The sequence below is a fragment of the Chlorocebus sabaeus genome, chromosome 16 (assembly GCF_047675955.1).
Source record: "Chlorocebus sabaeus isolate Y175 chromosome 16, mChlSab1.0.hap1, whole genome shotgun sequence".
In the NCBI taxonomy this organism is placed as follows: domain Eukaryota; kingdom Metazoa; phylum Chordata; class Mammalia; order Primates; family Cercopithecidae; genus Chlorocebus; species Chlorocebus sabaeus.
In genome coordinates, this window is record NC_132919.1 from 39,956,611 (window position 1) to 39,982,735 (window position 26,125).

At 39.9% G+C, this 26,125-nt stretch overlaps 1 protein-coding gene across 1 annotated transcript in view; it reads left to right on the forward strand.

Moving 5' to 3' along the window:
- The window catches only part of HSF5 (heat shock transcription factor 5), a 55,949-nt gene extending 34,265 nt beyond the window's left edge, over positions 1 to 21,684 (forward strand). The window contains exon 6 of the mRNA XM_037992968.2: positions 21,246 to 21,684. Coding sequence (XP_037848896.2) covers positions 21,246 to 21,316 — 71 coding nt within the window. The 3' untranslated portion in view covers positions 21,317 to 21,684. The remainder of the gene's footprint in view (positions 1 to 21,245) is intronic.
- The last annotated feature ends 4,441 nt before the right edge of the window (positions 21,685 to 26,125 follow it).

Here is a 26,125-nt window from a genome sequence, read left to right on the forward strand (position 1 = left end):
AATTAGCTGGACGTGGTGGTGCATGCTTGTAGTCCCAGCTACTCAGAAGGTTGAGGCAGGAGAATCGCTTGAACCTGGGAGGCGGAGGTTGCAGTGAGTGGAGATCGCACCACTGCACTCCAGCCTGGGCGACAGAGACGCCATCTCAGAAAAAAAAAAGAATGAAAGGACTAACTAAGTCTAGCCCATCTCTTCCACCTGTGAGGCAAACTCTACTTGGTTTGTCTGAGAAATACAAGGCTTATTTTTCAAATGTCAAACAATGTTATTCACCATGTTAACAATATAAACAAGAAAAACTATGACCATTTAATAGATGCAGGGAAAGCATTGGACAAAATTTTTACACTATTTTATAGTAAAAACTCTCAACAAACTAGGAATGGTAGAAAATTCCTCAAACCAATAAAAGAGTATCTATAAAGTATGTACACTAAAGATCATAATGGTAAAAAACTAAACCGTTTACCCCAGAGACTGGGAACAAGGCAAGGATGGCCACTTTCCCCACTTTTCTTCAACACTGTACTGGAGGGCCTCACCCTTGAAATAAGGTGAAAAGTTACATACATCATGTATGTTTACCACCCTTTGGCTTTGATCACATAGCCACAGCCAATTAATTGTAGGGTAGTTTTGGAAAAGAAATCTTTGGCTAGGTGACCATGTACCCACCTAAGCATTCCACCACCATGGAAGAAGAGGTGAATGACTTCTGGGGGACAGCCTCTGCCAGATCCATTGCTTTGACTACCCAAGTATCAGAGCACACCCATGTTAGTATACATAGAACATGCTCACATTCTCCCCGAGAGAGACAATGCCAAAGACCCATACAATTACGGCATCCTGCTTAGTCAAGATCTCTAAGTATTATACAATTCTTTTCTGTTAGATGGCTCTTCTTTGTCTCGTAACATAAAAAACAAGTTATCCATCCTCCCCCCTCACTCACACATACCCAAATTAGAGTATTAGAACAGGATATGTAACAAGTAGAACTTTCACTCAAAAAAGAGAAAAATAGGAAACATACAACCGTTGCTGTTTCACAGCATTTATCAAATCCTGCTGGACGAAAACTGCAAAGATTTTCTGCCTTGACAGTAGGATAAATTCCTTGGTTAGCCCATCAGTGAAGCCCTGCTTTTGCGTTCTGGGAGTATTTTTCTGTTTGTTGCCTCCATCACCTCTGGCGTTCCCTTCCAAGAGGGCTTTTCCTGGTTCACTATCCTTCATGGACTCATCTGAAGTGGTCCCTCAGGGGTATGCATTTTTTTTGGAATGATCGAGTTTTTGTTGCCTCTTTTCAAAGCCAACTTTTGTATTTGTTAATTTTTTCCATTGATTTCTACTCTTATCTATATTATTTGCTTTCTTGTATCACTTTGGGTTTACTTTCCTCTTCCTTTTCTGGTTTTTTAAGGTGGAACTTCAGGTCACTGATTTTAGATCTTCTTTTCTAAGATTAGCATTTAAAACTATACATTTCCCTTTAAACATTGCTTCAGCTGCATCCAGCAAAGTTTGGTGTTGTATTTCCATTATCACTCAGTTAAAAATATTTTCTTTTTCATTGTGATTTTGTCTTTGATTCATGCATTTTTAGATTTATTCCCAGATATTTAAATACATTTATATTTATTTCCAGATATTTGAAGTTTTCCTAGTTACTTTATTGTTATTGACTTCTAATTTAATTCTGTTGTGGTCAGAGAATACATTTTGTATAATTTTGATCCTTTATGTTTATTGAGACTTGTTTCATGGCCCAGTGTATGGTCTATCTTGGTGAACATACCATTTGCACTTGAAAGTAATGTAATATATATTCTGCAGTTGTTAAATATAGTGTTCTATATCTGTCAATTAGATTAAGTGTTGATTATGATGTTCACATCTTTCCTACCCCTGAATCCCCTATGTCTTAATTTTTTTTTTTTTTTTTTTTTTTTTTTTTTGAGACAGAGTTTCACTCTTGTTGCCCAGGCTGGAGCGCAATGACATGATCTTGGCTCACTGCAACCTCCGCCTCCTGGGTTCAGACGATTCTCCTGCCTCAGCCTCCTGAGTAGCTGGGATTACAGGCACCCGCCACCATGCCCGGCTAATTTTTTTTATTTTTAATAGAAATGGGGTTTCACCATGTTGGCCAGGCTGGTCTCGAACTCCTGACCTCAGGTGATCCACCCACTTCAGCCTCCCAAAGTGCTGGGATTACAGGCGTGAGCCACCTCATCCGGCTTGTCTTAATTTTTTTAAACCTCTCATATTTTTTTTCCTCCACATTTCCTTTTTGAGTTATTTCTTCTACCTTCTTGTTCACTCTTTTATACTAGGTCTAATGTGCTGTTTGACTCATCCACTGAGTTATTAATTTGATTATTTTTCAATTCTAGGATTTCTGTTTGTTCTTTTCTCCAGACCTTCTGGTCACATTTTTGAGTTTCTAGTTACCTGCCAAAATTTTTCAAGCTTGGAATTTGCCTCCTTGAAATAGTAAGCATGGTTGTTTTCTTGCTGGATTCTGATAATTCCAGTATATGGTGTTTCCATAGGTCTCTTTCAGTTGTCTCATTTGTGTTGGTTCTCAACCATAGTGGCTAATCCCTCATGTAACTGGTTATTTTCACTGTATGCTGAACATAGTATTTGAAGAATAGTATTTGAAAAATTTCTTGTAAAAATAATTTAAGGCCTAGGATGACATTATCTTCCCCAAATAAGATTTATTTCTACCAGGTAATTGGGGTCACTGGCAATTAGGGATCACCTTAATCCAGTTCAGAGCTTGAGATTTTTCTGACCACAAACTGTGCAGTGGCTTGTTTCATCCTCTCCTGGGTGCAGCCTATAGAGATCCTAGCCATCAAAGTGGAAATCTCATCAGAACTCAACCTTTGACAAGCCCAGTCTCTGACATTTGTCCCTCTAGACCCAGAAGGCAAAGTTCAGCCTCTCAATCTCCTACAGATGGCAAATGTCACAAAGGCAAAAGTAGCCTCAAGTACCAGGCTTATCTCTCTGGATCCCCACGCTCACCTGACACTCAGCCCAGTCATTGTTTACTATCTCATTACCTTTTGAGACTTTTAAAGAATATTGTTTCTATAGTCTGTCCAGGTTTTTTAGTTGTCTTCAATGGGAACGCTGGTCTTAATTAATTACCAGTTCTGACATTACCAGAAGTGGTCATATCATTTAAAAAAAAAATTCTTACCTCTTTACCCGTCTATTTTTCCTATTTTTTCTTTAGTCCAGTATTGGATATGCTGAGTTGAATTTCTCTCTCTGTTTTTTTCTTTCAAATTTTTTATATTTTTGTCTTTTTTCTATTTTGTGGAATGTTCCTCAGATGAAACTTTCAACTATTTAGTTTTAAAAATTTGGCTATTAAATTTATAATTTCCGGCCGGGCGCGGTGGCTCATGACTGTAATCCCAGCACTTTGGGAGGTGAGGCGGGCGGATCACCTGAGGTCGGGAGTTCGAGACCAGTCTGACCAATATGGTGAAGCCCTGTCTCTAGTGAAAGTACAGAATTAGCCGGGCGTGGTGGTGCATGCTTGTAATCCCAGCTACTCTAGAGGCTGAGGCAGGAGAATCGCTTGAATCCGGGAGGCGGAGGTTGCAGTGAGCCAAGATGGCACCATTGCACTCTAGCCTGGGCAACAAGAGCAAAACTCCATCTCAAAGAAAAAAATATATATAACTTCTAACAGTTCTTTTTTATTCTATAATCATTCCTTTTTTGGGGAACTTTCTGTTCTTTTATATGGATGCAATATCTTCTCATAGCTGTCTGAGGATACTAAATGGAAGGGCTGGTTTTGAAGTTGTTTTCCCATAGCATGTGTCAGTTTCCTCTACGTTCTGTTTTTTTTTTTTTTTTCCCCATTGGCTTTCTTCCCTATTCAAGAGCGGAGCTTTAAAAAGTTTATCAGAAGCTCTGTTGACAAGATTCGTCAACTGTTGGGCTTAGCTTAATATTAATCAGCATGTACCACCAATTTTTTTTTTTTTTTTTTCTGAGGCAGAGTCTCACTCTGTTGCCCAGTCTGGCACGATCATAGCTCACTGCAGCCTTGATCTCTGGGGTAAAGTGATCCTCCTGCGTCAGTCAACCAACCCCTAGCCCCCAAAGAAGTAGCTGGGACTATAGGAGCATGCCGCCATGCCTAGCTGATTTTATTTTACTTTTCAAAGAGATGGAGTCTCACTGTGTTGCCCAAGCTGATCTCCAACTCCTGGCCTCAAGCAATCCTCCCAACTTAGCCTCCCAAAGTGCTGGGATTACAGGTGTGAGCCACCATGCCTGGCCTAAAGGCACTTCTTAGTGCAACTTCGGGTTGGGATATTGAAGCAGTTGGATTCATGACCCAGTTACTGAACTCTAGTCAATAAGTTGTCAACCACAGGCAGACAAATACTCCCTTCCATCTCTGCTTGCACACTACGTACCTCTAGCCTGAGTTTCTCTCTTCTTTTAGGGCTTTGCTGAATGTGTCAAGAAATAGTCAACACATTGTGATTTTTGTCAATCTTTTTCCCCATGGTTGTATGTTCACTTGGTGCCTGTGATCTGACTTCCATGGTATCACAGGTGATGATTTTACCAAATGTGTTGGCGTGGATAACAAAGATCACCAACATTCTAGCTTGCTGTGTCCTAACCATGTGCTGCCTGACTGCAAAGCCAGTAGCACGTATAATCATGAATCCCTGAATGACAGGAATATATTCTGAGAACTATGTCATTAAGTAATGTTATTGTTGTATAAACATAGTGGATTGTACTTACACAAACCGAGATGGTGTAGTATAGCCTATTGCTTCTAGATTACAAACCCTTACAGCATGTTACTGTATTGAATATTGTAAGCAATTATAATACAGTGGTATTTGTGTATCTAAACATAGCTAAGTATAGAAATGGTACAGTAAAAATAGAGTACAATCTTATGGAATCATCATCATCTGTGTGGTCTGTCATAGACCAAAATCAACCAATTATTATTTTTTTTTGGCAATTTGATTGGCAAAACTTTAACTGTTGATAATATCCAGCTTTGATAAAGGTATGGAGAAAAAGGAACCTTCTCTATGCTGTAACTGGAATGTAAATTTGTATAGCCCTATAAAGGACAACTTGGCATTATTATTATTTTATTATTATTATTATACTTTAAGTTCTAGGGTACATGTGCACAACGTGCAGGTTTGTTACATATGTATACATGTGCCATGTTGGTGTGCTGCACCCATTAACTTGTCATTTACATTAGGTATATCCCCTAATGCTATCCTTATCCCCTACTCCCTACCCCCTCCCCACAATAGGACCTTGTGTGTGATGCTCCCCTTCCTGTCTCCAAGTGATCTCATTGTTCAGTTCCCACCTATGAGTGAGAACATGTGGTATTTGGTTTTCTGTTCTTGCAATAGTTTGCTGAGAATGATGGTTTCCAGCTGCATCCATGTCCCTACAAAGGATACGAACTCATCCTTTTTTATGGCTGCATAGTATTCCATGGTGTATATGTGCCACATTTTCTTAATCCAGTCTGTCACTGATGGACATTTGGGTTGATTCCAAGTCTTTGCTATTGTGAATAGTGCCGCAGTAAACATACGTGTGCATGTGTCTTTATAGCAGCATGACTTATAATCCTTTGGGTATATCTCTAGTAATGGGATGGCTGGGTCAAATGGTATTTCTAGTTCTAGATCCTTGAGGAATCGCCACACTGTTTTCCACAATGGTTGAACTAGTTTACAGTCCCACTAACAGTGTAAAAGTGTTCCTATTTCTCCACATCCTCTCCAGCACCTGTTGTTGCCTGATTTTTTTAATGATTGCCATGCTAACTGGTGTGAGATGGTGTCTCATTGTGGTTTTGATTTGCATTTCTCTGATGGCGAGTGTTGATGAGCATTTTTTCATGTATCTGTTGGCTACATAAATGTCTTCTTTTGAGAAGTGTCTGTTCATATTCTTTGCCCACTTTTTGATGGGGTTGTTTGTTTTTTTCTTGTAAATTTGATTGAGTTCTTTATAGGTTCTGGATATTAGCCCTTTGTCAGATGAGTAGAAGCATTATAAATAACTAAAATGCTTATGAGTTTTGACTCAGGGACTCTACTCCTGAGAATCTCTCCTGTAGAAATGTGTATGTTCCCAATGGTACTAAAAATAAGTTTGCTATAGTGTTATTTATAATAGCAAAAATTTGGAAAAAGCGTAAATGCCTGACAGTGGGGAACCAGATACGTTATGACAAATCTACATGATAAAATACTGTGCAACCATTTAAGAAACTAAAGTAGCTTGGTGTGTTGTGACCTGGAAAGACAGTAAGTGTTCATAATGTGTTAAGCAAATGAGTAAGTTCCAATACAATATGTCTAGCACAACTCCCTTTCTAGAAAGAAAGAAAAGAAAGTATATGCTGTAAAACTGTAGAAAAAAGTCTAGAAGTATATGATATAGCTGATAAATATAACACTAGTTACCTCTCAGAAGATAGAATGTGCAGGTGCAGGGGTATGTTTAACTTCTCAATTTGTGTATGTATATGTAATAGGATTATGGGAAATTTTCACTGTCTGTATTCTATGTTTTTAAAATTTAAAAAAATCTAAAAATACTAAAAGTAGTTTAAATACTTGAAGTGTTCCTGTAGCATGAATATAAAAGCCTTAAAGTAATGGAAATGAACAATTTCAGAATGTTTTTTAAAAATATTTATATCCCAGATAGTAAACTGACTTTTGAGGTTTAGACATGATTGACTCAAGATAAACTTACTTTATACCAAGAATGCCTTTCCAAGATTTCTGAGAATTTCTAGGGTTCACAGTAGCTTTTATTTTTGAGTTTCTGCTTAAATGTAATTCCAGAGTTGTCCATATCTGACTTTCAGGGCTGTTCTTATCTGTCTGATCCATGCCATACCAGATGCAGAACTTGGCCCACTTTCTTTGACCTCTTCCTCCCTTTAAGCATTATGCTAGGCATTTGTATGTGTAGCACACTTTTATGAGGATACCGGGAGGTAGAAAGGGTTTACATTTAGAACACTGCAAAAATGGAATTAAAAGGCCCCCAGTCACTTTACAGCATCTTTCCTTGTCACTAGTCAATATGGTTCTCTGCCATGTTGCTTTCTTTCCTTGTACTAGCGCCAGACGTTCATTTCTCTGTTTTGTTGTTGTTGTTATTGTTGGGTTGTGGTGTTTTTTTTTTTTTTTTTTTTTCCTGCTCTTTCCTCAGGTGCTGAATTTCTGTGTTTTACTTAGGCAAAGAAGGTTAGGCATCTCTTCTATTTTCTGATGTTTTTAAGGCCTCATTTTTCCCAACCAGAACAATCTATCAAGATATATTCCTCAACAAAGACAATTACCTCCCTGAGAGGAACTCTGGTGCCTGCTGTTAAAATAATAATTTCCTCTCTTTCACTACATGTTATGGTTGTAAGTGTAACTGATAAAATAATTAGCACATTGATTACCTTTGTTAACTCTTCCTGTTGTTTTTTTTTCTAAGTAAAGCCTTATCCTTTGGTCAGTGCAGTTAATAGATGAGTCTTAATTGATGTTGGCTTCCTGCTGTGAAACGTAAGAGTTGTGAAATCTTGGCATCATTATGACACTTAATCACATTTTCATTTTATTAGGGACAAGAGGAAAATGAGTTATGAATAAGCTAGAACCTGTCTGCTAAAAAATAAAAATAATAAAAATAAAGTTAGTTTAATTAAAGTGTAAGCAGAAATACAATTCATGAAGTTGTAAATGCTTCCTCTCTGATAGACCTTGGCCTGACAGTTGGTCTGTGAAAACATGGCTGTATGTAAGGTTGCATGGCATTAAGAGGCCTTAACCAAGGTCAATGTGTGAGATTAATATACTGCTCATTAGAAACAGTACAGCATAACAGATAGAAAGAAAGCTTTTGGTATTAGAAAAACCTACATTAAAACCTGGATTCTGCTCTTTACTGTGTGACCTTGGACATGTTTACCTAACTGAGCTTTGGTTTCCTCATCTGCAAAATGAGGGATATGGATTATAATGATATAAATCATAGAACTGGCTTAGTATTATGCTGGGTTACATAGTAAGTAGTCGGTACACAGTAGCAATAGAATTTTAGCAATAATTACTATTATCTTTATAACATTTACTATTCTTATGTTGATTACCACTGGTCATTTTTCAGATGGCTAGTCTCTATTTATTTATTTATTTGTTTATTTGTTGAGCTGGAGTCTCGCTCTGTTGCCTAGGCTGGAGTGCAGTGGTGTGATCTCGGCTCACTGCAACCTCCCCCTCCTGGGTTCAAGCGACTCTCGTGCTTCAGCCTCCCAAGTAGCTGGGACTACAGGCATGAGCCGCCACACACAATTAATTTTTGTATTTTTAGTAGAGATGGGGTCTTGTCATGTTGGCCAGGTTGGTCTTGAACTCCTGACCTCAGGTGATGCACCCACCTTGGCCTCCCAAAGTGCTGGGATTACAGGCATGAGCTACTGCACCCGACCTTAGTCTCACTTTCAATTCACATAGGCTCTCAGTGTTGCAGTAGTCCTATAATATTTTTCTAGTCAATATATTCCCCATTCTCCAAAGCCACTCTATTATATCCTGTCCTCTCTGCTCCATTTCCAGTACTTCTCCTCTCTCTTCATTCATGGCTGTGACCCTGTTTGTATCTTACTGAGAAAATAGAAGCAACTAGAATAAAGATTTCATATCTTCCCACCAACATATCTATCAGTCTACTTCCAGTTGTAACCCTACACTCTCTCTTTCCTCCTGTTATAATGGAAAAGGGCCAGTCCTTTCATTTGTATACAGAATCCTGTCCCCTTTTGTGTACTCACAGACTTAGGGCCTACTGCTGTCGCCCTTACTCTTCAGTAATCACATTGTATCTTTGTTTTTGCTTTCCCCCTGAGACAGGGTCTTCCTCTGTCATCCAGGCTGGAGTGTAGTGCTGTGAATACAGCTCACTGCAGCCTCGACTTCCTGGCTCAAGCAATCCTCCTACCCCAGCCTCCTGAGTAACTGGGACCACAGGCTCATGCCACCAGGCCCAGCTAAATTTTTAAAATTTTTATAGAGACAGGGTCTTGCCATGTTGCCCAGGTTGTCTTGATTTCTTGGTCTTAAGTGATCCTCCTGCCTTGGCCTCCAAAGTGCTGGGATTATAGGAGTGAGCCACCGTGCCTGGCCATATTTTATCTTTTCTTTTTTTTTTGAGACAGAGTCTAGCTCTGTTGCCAGGCTGGAATTCAGTGGCACGATCTCGGCTCACTGCAACCTCCGCCTCCCAGGTTCAAGCAATTCTTCTGCCTCGGCCTCCCAAGTAGCTGGGATTACAGGCACGTGCTGCCATGCCCAGCTAATTTTTGTATTTTTAGTAGAGATAGGGTTTCACCATGTTGGCCAGGATCATCTCGATCTTCTCCCAAATTGCTGGGATTACAGGCATAAGCCACCACGCCCGGCCTAACATTTTATCTTTTATGTTAGATAACTCCCATCAGCAAGCAAACATGTCATCATAGGATCTATGTTTAAAATATCCGTTTGGGCCAGGCGCAGTGGCTCACGCCTGTAATCCCAGCACTTTGGGAGGCTGAGGCGGGTGGAACACCTGAGGTCAGGAGTTCTTGACCAGCCTGGCCAACATGGTGAAACCCCATCTCTACTAAAAATACAAAATTAACCAGGCGTGGTGGTATGCACCTGTAATCCCAGCTACTTGGGAGGCTGAGGCAGGAGAATCACTTGAACCCAGGAGGCAGAGGTTGCAGTGAGCCAAGAACGTGCCACTGCACTCCAGCCTGGGCAACAAGAGCGAAGCTCCATCTCAAAAAAAAAGAAAAAGAAAAAGAAAAAAAAAATTTCCTTTGATCTTTCCTTCGTATTTCCAGGTAGCTATTCCTGTACTTTTTCTGCTTTCCTTAGAGCAAAGCTCCTTGGAAGCATATCCTTACCTCAACTACTCCAAGCAGATTTTTCTTTCTTCTGCTCAACTGAAACTGCATTTGTCAAGGTTTCCAATGACTGCCACATTGCCAAATCCAGTAGCCAATTATCAGTCCCTGTTTTATTTGACCTTAGCACCGTTTGAACAGATTATTTCAACCTTTCTGAAATGCTTTCTTCTGGCTTATGGAACATCTCCCTTTCCTAGTTTTCACTGGCCAACTCTGTAGTTTCTTTTACTGAATGCTCTTCAACTTTCCTAATTTCTAAATATTTATGAACCCCAGAGCTCAGTTATTTCTCTCTCTCGGTTCAATTCCTAGGTAATCTCAACCAGTCTCATGCTTTTATTATCATCTTTGTAGTGGTGTCTCCAAAACCTGTATCTAAAGTCTCAATCTTCTCTGACCCTCACTTGCATACCCTACTGCCTACACTATGTCTTTGGATGTCCTGTAAGTGTCCCAAGCTTAATATATTCTACCTTTTCCCCAATTTTACTTATTTACTTATAAATAAATAGTATTGGCCAGGCATGGTGGCTCACACCTGTAATCCCAGCACTTTAGGAGGCCAAGGCGGGCAGGTCACTTGGGCTCAAGCAAGACTAGCCTGGCCAACATGGTGAAACCCCAACTCTACAAAAAACATGTGTGGTGGCATGTGCTTGTGGTACCAGCTACTTGGAAGGCTGAGGTGGGAGAATCGCTTGAGCCCAGGAGGCAGAGGTTGCAGTGAGCTGTGATTGTGCCACCACACTCCAGCCTGGGCAACAAAGCAAGACCTTGTTTCAGATGAATGAATGAATGAATGGTACTTCTAGTCATCTGGTCCACCACAGCTCTTGGAGTCTCCCTTGACTCCCTTCTCTCACATGTCCAGTCCATCAGCAAATCTTATCTGCTCACTGTAGATGCACATCTAGAATCTGACCATTTCTCACCTCCTTTACTTGGTGTTACCATAGTCCAAGCTACTACTTTCTCTTGCCTGGATGACTGCATAGCTTCTTAAGGTTTTTCTGCTTCTACTCTTGGCCCCTACAGTCTTTTTCTGCCAGAGTGATCCTTTTAAATCAGTAATTATTTTTCTTGCCTAAATTTCTTTAATAGTTTTCTATATATATGTAGAAGAAAATCTGAAAATCCTTACTGTGGTCTTCAAGATGCAGAATGATTTGGTACCTGGCAACTGTTCTAACTTCATCTCCTACTACTTCCATCTCCCTCATCTAGTCCAGCCCCAGCAGTTTCTTCACTATTGTTTGAGTATACCAAGAATTCTCCAGCCTTTATACTTGGTATTCTCTCTGCCAGAAATGTTTTTCACCCATATTTTCACATGGCGTGTTCCTTCATCTCATTCAGTCCTCTGCTCAGATGCCAGCTCAGCATAGAAATCTTCCGGACCGTGCCATCTGAAATGGCACCCTGTTCCCCATGTCCTGCCTTCCTCCAGTCCCTTTATTCTTCTTTGTTTTTCTTCTGCAGTGCTTGTTACTACTTGCTATTTTTCTATAATTCCCACCCCTACTCTTTCTAGAAGGTTAGTTCTCTGAGGGCAAGGACTTTGTTTTGTTCATTGTTGTATCCCCAGAACCTAGAATATTACCTGTGGCACTCCTTGTTGGATAAATAAATGAATGAGTTGCTTTTTTTCTCCATATACATTCTTATCTTACTAATGTACTTTTTAAAAATTTATGGAAAAATGCAGTCTTTTAAAAAATTGTGATAAATACTCATAAAATTTACCATCTTAACCATTTAAAAATGTACAATTCAGTTAATGCCACTGCTACCATCATCACTATCTCTCTCCAGAACTCTTTTCATCTTGCAGAACTGAAACTCTGTACCCATTAAACAGTAAGTCTCCATTTCCTCTGTCCCCTGAATGCTGGTAGCCACCATTCTACTTTCTGTGTCTGTGTCTATGTCTGTGTTTTATCTCTATGAGCAGTCTTTTAGTTAACCACTAAGAGGTAAGGTTTGAATATATGGGGAGTCAAACCACCCTCAGGTTTCTTTTAACAAGCACTTATTGAATACCTGCCTTGGGCTTGGTACTGTGCTAGGTTCAATATGGTTACACAAGGGGTGTCCTCTACAGGTCTCTTCTGCTGGAAACAAGAATTGTATATGTTTTACAAAAGATACCATTCCATATCTCATTACCATGCTCTGATACTGAAAACTAAGATATGTTTTGGTATGTGTTTTAGTCAGGGTCTTCCAGAGAGATAGAACCAATAGGATATATATGGTCAAGCACGGCATAATGACATTTCAGTCAGTAACGGACCACATACATGGAACAGTGGTCCCATAAGATTGTAACACTGTAGTTTTACCATACCTTTTCTATGTTTAGATACATAAATACTCGCCATTGTGTTACAGTTGCCTACAGTGTTCAGTATAGTAACTTGCTGTACTGGTTTGTATCCTAAGAGCAATAGGCTATGCCACATAGCCTTGGTATGTGTATAAGTCCATTTTCACACTGGTGATAAAGACATACCTGAGACTGGGCAATTTACAAAAGAAAGAGGTTTAATGGACTTATAGTTCCACATGACTGGGTGGCCTCACAATCATGGTGGAAGGTGAAAGGCACATTTCACATGGCAACAGACAAGAGAAGAGAGCTTCTGCAGGGAAACTCCCCCTTATAAAACCATCAGATCTCATGAGACTATTCACTGTCACGAGAACAGCACGGGAAAACCTCAGCCCATGATTCAATTACCTCCCGCCAGGTTCCTCCAACAACATGTGGGAATTCAAGATGGGATTTGGGTTGGGGACAGCCAAACCATATCAGTATGTAGTAGGCTATACCATCTAGGTTTATGTAAATATACAATATGATATTTGTGCAGTGACAAAATAACCTGATGACACATTTTTCAGAACATATCCCCATTGTTAAGTGACTCATGACTGAATATAGACATATGAGAGGAGATTTATTAGGGAAATTGGCGTATGCTGTTATGGAGGCTGAGAAGTCCCACACAAGCTGTCTGTAAGCCGGAGACCCTGGTAGTGTAGCTCAGTCCAAGTGTAAAGGCCTCAGAACCAGGGAAACCAATGGTGTGACTTGTCCAAGACTAGAGCCTGAGAGCCCAGGGGACTCCTGGTGTAAGTCCCAGAGTACAAAGGCTGGGGAGTATAGAGTTTTGATGTGCAAGGACAGGAGAGGAAGAGTGTACCCCAGCTGCAGCACACACTTGCCTTTTCTCTGTTTTTGTTCTCTCTGGGCCCCTGGCTGACTGGATGGTGGTGTCTACCCATGTTGAGAGCAGATCTTCCCCACCTAGTCCACTCAGACTCACATGCTTATCTCCTCTAGAAACACAGAGACATATTCAAAGATAATGCTTTCCCAGGGCAGGTACAGTGGCTCACACCTGTAATCCTAGTACTTTGGGAGGCTGAGGTAGACAGATAATCTGAGGTCAGGAGTTTGAGACCAGCCTGGCCAACATAAAAATATAAAAATGAGCTAGGCATGGTGGTGGGTGCCTATAATCCCAGCTACTCGGGAGGCTGAGGCAGGAGAATTGCTTGAACCTGGGAGGCAGAGATTGCAGTGAGCTGAGATCATGCCACTGCACTCCAGCCTGAGAGACAGAGTGAGTGAGACTCCGTCTCAAAAAACAAAACAAAACAAAAACAGTAAAAAAAAAAAAAACAAAGATAATGCTCTACCAGATTTCTAGGTATTTCTTAATCCAATGAGGTTGACAAAGTCAACCATAACTATGAATTTTGTGCTTTATAGCCATATCCGGCTTTCCCCTTCTTTTTGTCTGGTCATTTCAAATTGACAGGAAAATATACCTTTTTTTTTTTGGTAAGGTGAAATTAACATAGAATTAAACATTTATTTATTTATTTATTTTTCTGACAGAATCTTGCTTTGTCGCCCAGGCTGGAGTGCAGTGGTGCGATCTCGGCTCACTGCCCTCCGCCTCCCGGGCTCAAGTGAGTCTCCTGCCTCAGCCTAAGCAGCTGGGATTACAGCTGCCTGCCACAATGCCCGGCTGATTTTGTATTTTTAGTAGAGATCAGGTTTCACCATGTTGACCAGGCTGGTCTCAAACTCCTGACCTCAGGTGATGCACCCACTTCGGCCTTCCCAAAGTGCTGGGATTACAGGTGTGAGCCACCATACCTGGACAAACATTTAATTTTTTAGTTTTTATTTTTTTAGATAGGATCTTGCTCCGTTGCCCAAGCTGGGGTGCAGTGGTATGATCTTGGCTCGCTGCAACCTCTGCCTCCTGGGCTCAAGCAATCCTCCTGCCTCAGCCTCCTGAGCATCTGGGACTACAGGCGTGGGCCACCATGCCCTGCTATAAATTAAACATTTTAAAGTGAACAATTAAGTGGCATATAGTACATTCATAATGATGTACAACCTCCACCTCTATTTAGTTCCAAAATATTTTCAGCACCCCAAAAGAAATCCCCATAACCATTAAACAGTTGTTCCATATTCCCACCTTTCCCCAGCCCCTGGCAACTACCAATCTGTTTTCTGTCTCTATGGATTTACTTATTCTTAATATTTTATATAAATGAAATAATGCAATATGTGCGTGACATTTGTGTCTAGCGTATTTTACTTAGCATGTTTTTTAAGGTTCATCCACACTATAGCATATAAATCAGTACTTCATTTCTTATTATGACTGAATAATGTTATATGTATATGCCACAATTTGTTTATCCATTTATTTGCCGATGGACGTTTGGGCTGTTTCTATCTTTCACCTATTGTGAATAGTGCTATGAACATGCATGTACAAGTATTTGTTTGAGTACCTGTTTTCAGTTCTTCGGGGTGTATACCTAGGAGTAGAATTGCCAGGTCACATGGTAATTCCATGTTTAACTTTTTGAGGAACTGTTAAACTATTTTCCATAATGGCTGAACTGTTTTACATTTCTGCCAGCAATGCACAAGGGTTCCAGTTTCTCTACATCCTCGCCAACACTTGATATTTTCCTTTTTAAAACATTGTTATTAGAGCCATCCTTGTGGTGTGAGGTGGTACTTCATTGTGGTTTTTTTTTTTTTTTTTTTTGAGATGGAGTCTCGCTCTGTCGCCCAGGCTGGAGTGCAGTGGCGCAATCTGGGCTCACTGCAAGCTCCGCCTCCCGGGTTCACGCCATTCTCCTGCCTCAGCCTCCCGAGTAGCTGGGACTACAGGTGCCCGCCACCATGCCCAGCTAATTTTTTGTATTTTCAGTAGAGACGGGGTTTCATCATGTTAGCCAGGATGGTCTCGATCTCCTGGCCTTGTGATCCGCTCGCCTCGGCCTCCCAAAGTGCTGGGATTACAGGGGTGAGCCACCATGCCTGGCCTTCATTGTGGTTTTGATTTGCATTTCCCTGATGACTAATCTTTTCATGTGCTCGTTGGCCATTTTTATATCTTCTTTGGAGAAAATACATTGTTTTGAGAACCATAATAACAATATTCAACTTGATGAAATTTTTTTCCTGTTTTCCTTAAATTTATCTTGATTATACCCATAGTGTGTGCTATTAGAAGAGGAGTTAGTAAACTAAGTCCTGTGGATCAAATCTGGTTTGCTGACAGTTTTTATATGGCCTACATGCTAAGCATGGTTTTTACATTTTTTAATTGTTGGAGGAAAAAAATCCAAAGAATATTTCATGATACATGAAAATTATATGAAATTCAGATTTCAGTGTCCATAAGGTTTTATTGGAACACACAGTCACACCCATGCATTTATGTGTTGTCTATGACTGCTGTCGTGCTACAATAGCAGAGTTGAGCAATTGCATAAGGACCATATGGGTCATAAAGCCTAAAATATTTATAATCTGGCTCTTTATAGGAAAAACGTTGCCAACCCTGTATTAGATGTTCTTGTTTCTTGTTCTTAGCTTCTGATATTTTTGCAGCCCTGATCATTGATGGACAGAGAAGCCTTTAAGAGAGTAAGGAAGTACCGCTTGTGGGGAGAGCTCAAAATGGAATAGCATTCAGTTTAGTTCTCATAGATGACCAAATGTTTTCTATCTTGATAGATACTAAATTCCAAGGTTAAAATATTAATGATAGGAACCAGATACAAAATTCCTAAAATATCATTTAAATGTCATCTGTCATTATCATTAAGAGTATCTCCCATCAATACTGTTCCAACTCTTAGCATACATTATTTATGATGAATGTAAGAGAATTTCATGAAATCCTCCTCTAAAGACTCCTTTGGCCCCAAATTCTGAAATACTGTAATTCTAACATTAACTATTAGAATATCATTATGTTGCTCAATATCACATTGAACAGGGACATCTTACATTCCAGAACTTATCAGTGCCCTTCTGTAACTAAATTATAAAAATTTAAAAACTAAATTAAAATTTTCTTTAACCTGTGTAAGAAGGGACATCTCACACTTGAAGCTTTATTTGACCTTTTTTTTAAATTTTACTTTATTTTGAGATAGTATCTCACTCTGTTGCCTAGTCTGAGTGCAGTCGTGTGATCAGCTCATTGCAGCCCTGACTGCCTGGGCTCAAGCTATCCTCCCTCCTCAGCCTCCTGAGTAGCAGGGACTATAGGCACATGCCACCACACTTGGCTTATTTATTTATTTATTTATTTATTTATTTATTTATTTATTTTGTAGAGACAGGGTTTCACCATGTTGCCTAGGCTGATCTCAAACTCCTGGATGCAAGCAGTTCACCCACCTCAGCCTCCCAAAGTGCTAGGATTATAGGCGTGAGCCACCGCACCTGGCCAACATTTTTTTTTTTTTTAATTTATTTATTATTATTAAACTTCAAGTTGTAGGGTACATGAACATTTTTTTTTAAATAATAGACTTCGAATTGATTAGGTGTCCAAACTGTAGTGATTTCAGTGATGTGTATTTTGTTAGGAGGAGGTTGTTCATTCCAGCCACTGGCATGCTTTGTGTAGGTCTTTTGAGTACATGCTGACTTAAGGAAATACCTTTTAAATAAAAAATACCAAGAGGTAAAGAATATTAGACTGAATCATGTTCTTCTGATTTCTACAATGGGTATTACCCTAAACCACATGTACCCAAATATTAATCTTATTGTGGAAACTATGCTCTTATATTCTGATAGTATGTTTAGTTTTACAGTCAAAGGAAACTGAAAGTTTAAGAGCAAAGTTCACTTCATTCCTGAAGAAAAAACTTCCCATTTTACAGCTATTGGATTATAGATGAGATTTCATTAAGGTAATAGCCCCAAAACCCTAGAGGATGCTCTTGGTAGGAATGATCATTCCCAAACAAGTAGATGCAATGCTCTTGTCTCTTGGGGCCTTTCACCTCTCAAGCCTGTGATTCCCAAATATTTATCTTCTCTGATCAGTATGCAAGTTTATCTTTTGAGTGAAGTCTTATAAACCTCTAGCAACACCAGGCTAGTCTATGTCTTTTTGTATTTTTATTGATTTCTGTACTCCTTAGCTCCTTGATTGGCAACTTTGTTAATGAAGGAAGCTTGCTTTAATAAAATTATGTTTAGATGCTTGTTATTAGAAGCTGTGTGCCAAACGATATTTTAATGCCCAATCATTAAAATTCAGTGGGTTTGTTGCTACTGTTCTTCAGTCTGCCTCCCCATTTGAGATCTGTAGTTGCTTTAACAGTCATTTCCTTTGTCCTTATCAACAATTCCTACTCTGCTTTCAAAGTAGGGTTACAACTGGGTCTATTCATATTCCAAATCTTATTTTAGTGTTTTCTACCATCATATGGTCTGTCCTTTAGGGAGCTAGTATGTCTCTATAGGTTTAGAAAATGATCATAGTTAGGTGTTATTCTTTTTGGTCAGCTTTCAAAAATCCTGATGCCTGGGTTGCATTCCACACCAATTAAATTAAAATGTCTGAGGGTGGGGGGGGCCCCAAGCATCAGTATTTTTTAAAAAGTCCCAGGTAATTCCAATATGCAGCAAGGTTTGGAAACCATTGGCTTTACTAATTGGCCAAATGGCTTAGAGGCTCTTCCTCCTAGTTATCTACTCACTACCCAGGATTAATTAGATGACCTTAACACAATGCATTTAGCTACCTGAAAAAGAGATGTTATGTAAATGTATTACTGTTATCATTATTATCGTTATTATTTAAACTTCAGAGAAGCCATTTTGTGGTAAAATGTGCATAACATAAAAGTTACCATTTTAACCTTTTTTTTTTTTGAGATGGGATCTTACTATGTTGCCCAGGCTGGAGTGCAGTGGCTATTCACAGATGCAATCGTAGCACACTGCAGTCTCAAATTCCTGTGCTCAAGTAAATCTCCTGCTTCAGCCTCCCAAGTAGCTAGGACTAGAGGTGTGCATCACCATACCTGGCTCATTGTAACTTTTTGTTTGGGGGGTGGAGTTTCACTCTTGTTGCCCAGGCTGGAGTCTAATGGTGCAATCTCGTCTCACTGCAACCTCCACCTCCCAGATTCAAGCGATTCTTCAATTCTCCTGCCTCAGCCTCCTGAGTAGCTGGGATTACAGGCATGTGCCACTACACCCAGCTAATTTTGTATTTTTAGTAGAGACAGGGTTTCACCATGTTGGTCAGGCTGGTCTTGAACTCCTGACCTCAGGTGATCCATCTGCCTCGGCCTCCCAAAATGCTGGGATTACAGGCGTGAGCCACTGCACCTGGCCTCATTGTAACCATTTTTAAGTGTACAGTCCAGTGGCATGAAATACATTCACATTTGTGCAACCATCACTACCATTCATCTACAGAACTCCTTTCATCTTCCCAAACTGAAACTCCACACCTATTAAACAACAGCCCCTGGCACCTACCATTCTGTTTTTTGTCTCTGAATTTGACTATTCCAGCTACCTCATATACCTGGAATCATATAGTATTTTGTCTTTTTGAGATTAGTTTATTTCATTTATCCTAATACCTATTGTTGTAGCATGTGCTAGAATTTCTTCCTTGTTTGTTTGTTTGTTTGTTTTTTTGAGACAGAGTTTTGCTCTGTCATCCACACTGGAGTGCAGTGGTGCCATCATAGCTCACTGCAGCCTCGAATTCCCGGGTTCAAGCAATCCTCCTGCCTCAGCCTTCTGAGTGAGTAGCTGGAGCTACAGGCATGTGCCACCACTCCTGGCTTTCTTCCTCTTTTTTTTTTTTTTTTTTTGAGATGGAGTCTCACTCTGTCGCCCAGGCTGGAGTGCAGTGGCGCCATCTCGGCTCACTGCAACCTCCACCTCCCAGGTTCAAGCGATTCTCCTGCCTCAGCCTCCTGGGTGGCTGGGACTACAGGCACGTGCCACCATACCTGGCTAATTTTTTGTATTTTTAGTAGAGACGGGAGTTCACTGTGTTAGCCAGGATGGTCTCAATCTCCTGACCTTGTGATCTGCCCACCTCGGCCTCCCAGGTGCTGGGATTACAGGCGTGAGCCACCACTCCTAGCCCCGCTTTATTCCTTTTTAAGGCTAAATAACATTCCATTATATGTGTATACCACACTTTGTTTATCCATTCATCTGTTGATTTCTTCTCCCTTTTGCCTATTGTGAAAAATACTGCTGATTATACTACTATGATCATGGATGTATGAGAAACTCATTTTAAGTGATAAACTGACAAACTCTCCTTCCACAACATGCTTATGTGGCTAAATTACTTGCTCTATATGGCTAGATTATAGTTCACCAGATGAGTAAGCACCTGCCCCTGGTGACTAGTCTATCTTTTACAAAATATGGCAAAAATTAGGTACTATTTCAAATACTTTCTAGATTTTCTACCAAGTAGTAATAGAATTCCATTTTATTTGAATCAGCTATCCTGCTCGGGCTGTGGATCAATCCTGTAGAGGCTGTGTTCCAAAAATGTAGTGACAAAAGTCTTTGTATGTTGAGAATGAAATAAAGGGTTTGTGCTGTATACTTTAACTCACAAATGCTAAGGCAAAGTTGTAAGCTTCAAAACCAACCTAAAAATGCTCCCTGGGCTGGGCACAGTGGCTCACGCCTGTAATCCTAGCACTTTGGGAGGCCAAGGCAGGCAGATCACGAGATCAGGAGTTTGAGACCAGCCTGACCAACATAGTGAAACCCCGTCTCTACTAAAAATACAAAAAATTAGCGAGGTATGGTGGTGTGCACCTGTCATCCCAGCTACTCGGGAGGCTGAGGCAGGAGAATCGCCTGAACCCAGGAGGTGGAGGTTGCTGTGAGCTGAGATCGCGCCACTGCACTCCAACCCAGGTGACAGTGCGAGACTCTGTCTCAAAAAAAAAAAAAAAAAAATCTCCCTGGTCATGTTGCTGTAGAAATTGTAAGCTCATTAGGTTGAAGCTAGAAGCCACGTTAAGATCCTTTTATTGCTGCCTGTGTTCCTCTGATAGACGTTTTAGCTCAACTTCTACACATGATCTTAGCTTTTTTGTATTACAGAACCTAATACCTAATTTGCATTTTTACTTCTTTCATTCTTAATGAACCACTGTGTGAGGATATGCTTTCTTTTTTATGGACAGTTGAGCTAGGTGTTTTTATAAGAATTCTGCTGTGTTAGTCAATAAGTGGGAATTTTACAGAGTCAATCAACTTTGGAAAAATTCACTTTGATCCCTTTGACACTTTTCCTTACTTTTTCACTTATAATAAAAGGCAACTGAAGGCCAGGCACCATGGCTCACGCCTGTAATCCCAGCACTTTGGGAGGCCAAGGTGGGTGGGTCCTGAGGTCAGGAGTTCGAGACCAGCCTGGCCAACATGGTGAAACCCTGTCTCTACTAAAAATATAAAAATTAGCCATGCGTGGTAGTGCATGCCTGTAATCCTAGCTACTTGGGAGGCTGAGGCAGGATAATCACTTGAACCCAGGAGGCAGAGGTTGCAGTGAGCCGAGATGGTGCCACCATACTCCAGCCTAGATAACAAGAGCAAAACTCCATCAAAAAAAATAAAAAAAAGGCAACTGAGATGAAAAGAGTCTTGGCCATACTGCTGAAAAGAAGAGGTACTAAAATTTGTTGGTCTCTTTGGGTTAACAACTAGGCTGTATCAGTATGCTTTAGAGTTATAGGAATACCCCAAAATTGAGAATCCGATGGGACTATATAATTTTAGAGCCAGTTCTACAGGTGAGACATAGACAACTTGTTCTGCTTTTCTGAAAACTTGTCTATAGAACTCTACAGAGAGGATAAGAGGGAGTAAACAATCCTTTCTTTCTAGATCTTCATCTGCTGGTGGACGTGGCCTGCAAGCAGGAGCACTTTCCAAAGGAGGAAGAATTAAAAGAGTGAGGCATGGATGACAAATGTGACATTGTGCACTAGCTGTAGCTGGAGGCAGACTAGCCTTGCACGTGACAAACTGTTGGGATTTTTTCAGTTCTGTTAAGGAAAAAAAGTATTTTTTGTTTCGTTAATTGAGAATTTTGTTAATTGAGAATTGGGAATTTGCTATGTACTACAGCGGTTCAGTTCAGATTATCTGCCTTGACAAACTAGTGAACATCTAGCAGCCATGTTTTTTGGCTGCCCAGATCCCTTTTAAATGAAAAGTTCTGACCTTCTGTTATAGTCAAGGAGCATCTAAAAACTGCTCCATCTATGGTACTAGAGAATAATCTGTGTGTGTGCTGATTTGTCGTCTTGCCACTCAAACTGTAGTCAGCACAACTTTAGTGGGGAATTCAATCTCTGAGATTCAAGTCACAGTGTGATCCTTTTAGAGGAGATCGTGTGAGAGACAAAGGCATGTGAGGTCACCAACATCACAGGTCCAAATGCATCAGGAATTCCAGGGAAGAAACTCTGGAGAAGAGCTAATTTTCTAAGTGATTAACCAGGAAATTCTCTTACTTCCTAACCTAGCATTCTGTTTTAAGAGCAAGGCATCCGGACTTGGACCATCTATCACACTTAACACTCCCTGATTCTTTTATATTAATGGAAGCATTCTTCTATTTTCATATCTTTCTTTCATTTTAATGATACATTATCATAAATGGTAAAAAGGTTTTATTAATATATCACTTACTTAAATGTCTTTAAAGAAAGTATTTAACTTGCTTTATATAATTGTATTTATAAATGCTGATAGATTTAAAGGTTTTAAAGTTTTATATTTTTATTATTGCAGGATAGAAGGATAAAGGATGCATGTGTAGTATTTTTATTTTGAAGGGAAAATGTACAATGTGTGAACAAAAACATTAAGAGATTTAATACACTATTTTCTTATTTTAGATTTTTACATTCAATAAGTATAAATTCTCATCTATATAAGGTATTGTGTGCAAATGTGGGGAAAAACTGATTAGTAGTCATTTAGCAGAAGCTATGCCTCTGATTTTTAAAAAATGGTTTCGATCTAAGCTTCTGAGAGAATTTTGGATAGTGGGATAGAGGGTAACATTTTTTTCTTATCCCTGTTATAGGATTATAGATTTGTGCAGTAGGATTGTGGGACTTTGTTTTAGGAGAGAAGGATGTCTTGGATGTCCAGTTTCTGTGGTTGATCCCTTACTTTCTTACCCAGTGACAGCAAGAAACTTTCTGATTTAAAGTCTTTCGATTGACCAGAACTTTCTTATTGGATTCTGCTTCAGTTCTCCTATTAAGCACTGCAGAAACAAAAGGAAAGCCTAGGAATATGAAACTAATTAAAAAGGCACTTGGTGATATGACATAGTACTATGCTAGCCACTGTGGATGTAACAGTTCATTTCTTATACTGCACTGTGCCTTCCCAATGATGTCAAACCCTAGAAATATTACAGAGATCTACTTTTCTGGAAAAGGGTGAGCTCTGTGTTGATCTGCAGTGACTCTGTTTAGATATTAAAGTAGATTCTGAAAAGCGACCTATGTGGTCCATCTGATTAGATTAGATAATGTCTATGTGATGGGCATTTATTTATCTTCATTAGCAAGGTTTAAAAGAGCAAATTATCAAGACACCTGTATCTTTTGGCCAGACTATATAATATTTTGTCAGAGTATGTGAAGAGGAGACCCAATTTCCAAATGAAGGAACTTTGCTTTTTCTCTGTCATGTTGAAGAGCTAATATACCGTGTAGATGATATTTTCCCCTAAATATGGCTTTCTTAGCTTTATATATGTTGAGATAATATCTTTTGAGGAACACATGTCAAGCAGGAACCTTGGCATAGATTTGGTTTCAGTTGTTTTAAGGCTTAATTAATGAAATGCCTTATTCAGCTTTCCAAACATTTTTATATATGAATACAGCAGACCAAGGAGCTGGATCTCCTGCTATCCTTACATGCCTTGTATCTATCAACTAAAGCTGTCATTAATGACTTGGGCAAAATGGCAAGAGGTATAATAAAATCTTCCTGTGAATTAGCCAGTAGGGTCTGACACAACTAGTCAACTAACAAGGTTCCTGACTAGTACCTCAGTATTTCAGTACCTTAAGCACTGATAAATTTCAATCAGTCAACAATAAAGTGAGTGTTCCAACTAGACTTGTTGTCTTGCTTGTTCTTACTGTTTGATTGGTGATTAATAGAAAACTCAGTCATTATGACAGTTAATAGTATAATTCAAATGAGATTGTACTTTGTTTTTCAAATAATCTGAATTTTAAAAGTTTTTTTTTTTTCATTTAAATAGCAATGGAATTGTTTAAATGCCATTAAGGATAAGGACAATTCTTAGACATGTTTTACAGAAACCTACATTTTTGGAAAAGGATGAATGATGTTTAATAAATTTAATCAATCCAGAGGTGAAAGTAGACCCTGAAGGATGATCTGTCTCATGTATAAGATTAGCTAGTAGATGTCATTGAGACTTAGGCATTTCATTACAATAGTGATGGCATCTTTATGACATGTCTAGGAAAATGTTGTAGTATATCAAACCCAGAGGGTAACTCCAAAACTTTGAAGCTGAAGAATAATTGCTCTTGCAATTCTGGTGACCTAAAACAGTGAACTAAACTACATAGAACTGTTTGGTTTGATTCTGAGTTTCTCCAGGTCTCCAGGTTCATGATGCATATCATCATCATTTCCAAATCTCAGAGTTTCCTCAAGAGAGGGCAACCACATTTGTATCTGTCTTCTTTCTGTCAATTAAGTGTGTGTATTAATTACTAGGGCTAGGTCTCTTCATTCCTTTGCACATTTTAAGCAGGAATAGATGAGGCAAAGCCCATTTGTAGGTTATTTTTTTGGTTTAGTTTAACTTTAAAGGTATTTTTGCATATATCATGTATAACAATGTATATGTTGCATTATTTATGCTATACAATTACATGGCATACACAGAATAAAATCATAAACCATGACAGATTTCAAAAAATTATCTCCAGCAGAATTAGAACTCTTCCTATCTTTTAGGAAAGGCGCTACAAAGGGTCTATATAGTTGGCCTTCCATATCAGTGGGTTCCACATCCATGGTTTCAGTTAACCTCAGATTGAAAAAGTTTGGGAAAAAAGATTCCAAAAGTTCCGAAAAGCAAAACTTGAATATGCCACAGGCCATACACTTTAAATCCGTGAGAATTAAGGAATGTATAAGCATTGTTTTAGGTATTACAAGTAATCCAGAGATGATTTAAAGTATACAGGAGGATGTGCATAGGTAACATGCAAATACTAAGCCATTTTAATAAAGGCCATGAGCATCCTTGGATTTTGGTACTCAGTGGGTACTAGAACCAGTCTTCCATGGATACCAAGGGATTACTGTAGTACCTGCATTCTCTTCCTTTTTTTTTTTTTTTTTTTTTTTTTTTTTTGAGGCAAAGTCTTGCTCTGTCGCCCAGACTGGAGTGCAGTGGCACCATCTCAGCTCATTGCAACCTCCACCTCCCAGGTTCAAGAGAATCTCCCACCTCAGCATCCCAAGTAGCTGGGATTATAGGTGCATGCCACTGACGCCCGGCTAATTTTTTGTATTTTTAGCAGAGATGGGGTTTCGTCATGTTGGCCAGGCTGGTCTCGAACTCTCTAGTGATTCACCCGCCTCGGCCTCCCAAAGTACTGGGATTACAGGCGTGAGCCACCATGCCCAGCCAGCTGTACCTGCATTATATTCTTAAAGTCCAAACAAGACAGAAAAAGTGCTACATTAAGAATTTATTTTAGGCCTGGCATGGTGGGTCATGCCTGTAATCCCAGCACTTTAGGAGGCCTAGATGGGAGGATTGCTAGGGCCCTGTAGTTCAAGTTCGACTTGGGCAACATAGGGAGACTCCATCCCTACAAAAACGTTTGTTTTATTTAATTTAATTTAATTAATTAATTTATTTATTTATTTATTTGAGGTGGAGTTTCGCTCTTGTTGCCCAGGCTGGAGTGCAATGGCACAATCTCAGCTCACCGCAACCTCTACTTCCCAGGTTCAAGCAATTCTCCTGCCTCAGCTTCCCAAGTAACTGGAATTACAGGCATGCACCACCATGCCAGGCTAATTTTTTTTTTCATTTTTCGGGTTTCTCCATGTTGGTCAGGCTGGTCTCAAATTCCCGACCTCAGGTGATCCCCAAACTCGGCCTCCCAAAGTGCTGGGATTATAGGCGCGAGTCACCATTCCTGGCCCAACAAAAAATTTTTTCTTAAAATTTGCAGGGTGTTGGCTGGGCACGGTGGCTCACGCCTGTAATCCCAGCACTTTGGGAGGCTGAGGTGAGTGGATCACAAGGTCAGGAGATCGAGACCATCCTGGCTAACACGGTGAAACACCATCTCCACTAAAAATACAAAAAATCAGCTGGGCGTGGTGACAGGCGCCTGCAATCCCAGCTACTTGGGAGGCTGAGGCAGGAGAATGGTGTGAACCCGGGAGGCGGAGCTTGCAGTGAGCCAAGATAGCGCCACTGCACTCCAGCCTGGGCAAAATAGCAAGACTCTGTCTCAAAAAAAAAAAAAAAAAAAAAAGAAAAGAAAAAGTTTGCAGGGTGTGGTGGCACGCACCTGTGGTCCCAGCTACTCTAGAGGCTGAGGTGGGAGGCCATGAAGGTCAAGGCTGCAGTGAGCCATGATGGCACAACTGTGCTCCAGCGTGGGTGACATAAGACCCTGTTTCAAACAACAAAAATAAACAAAAAAATTATTTTCAAATTTGTCTTT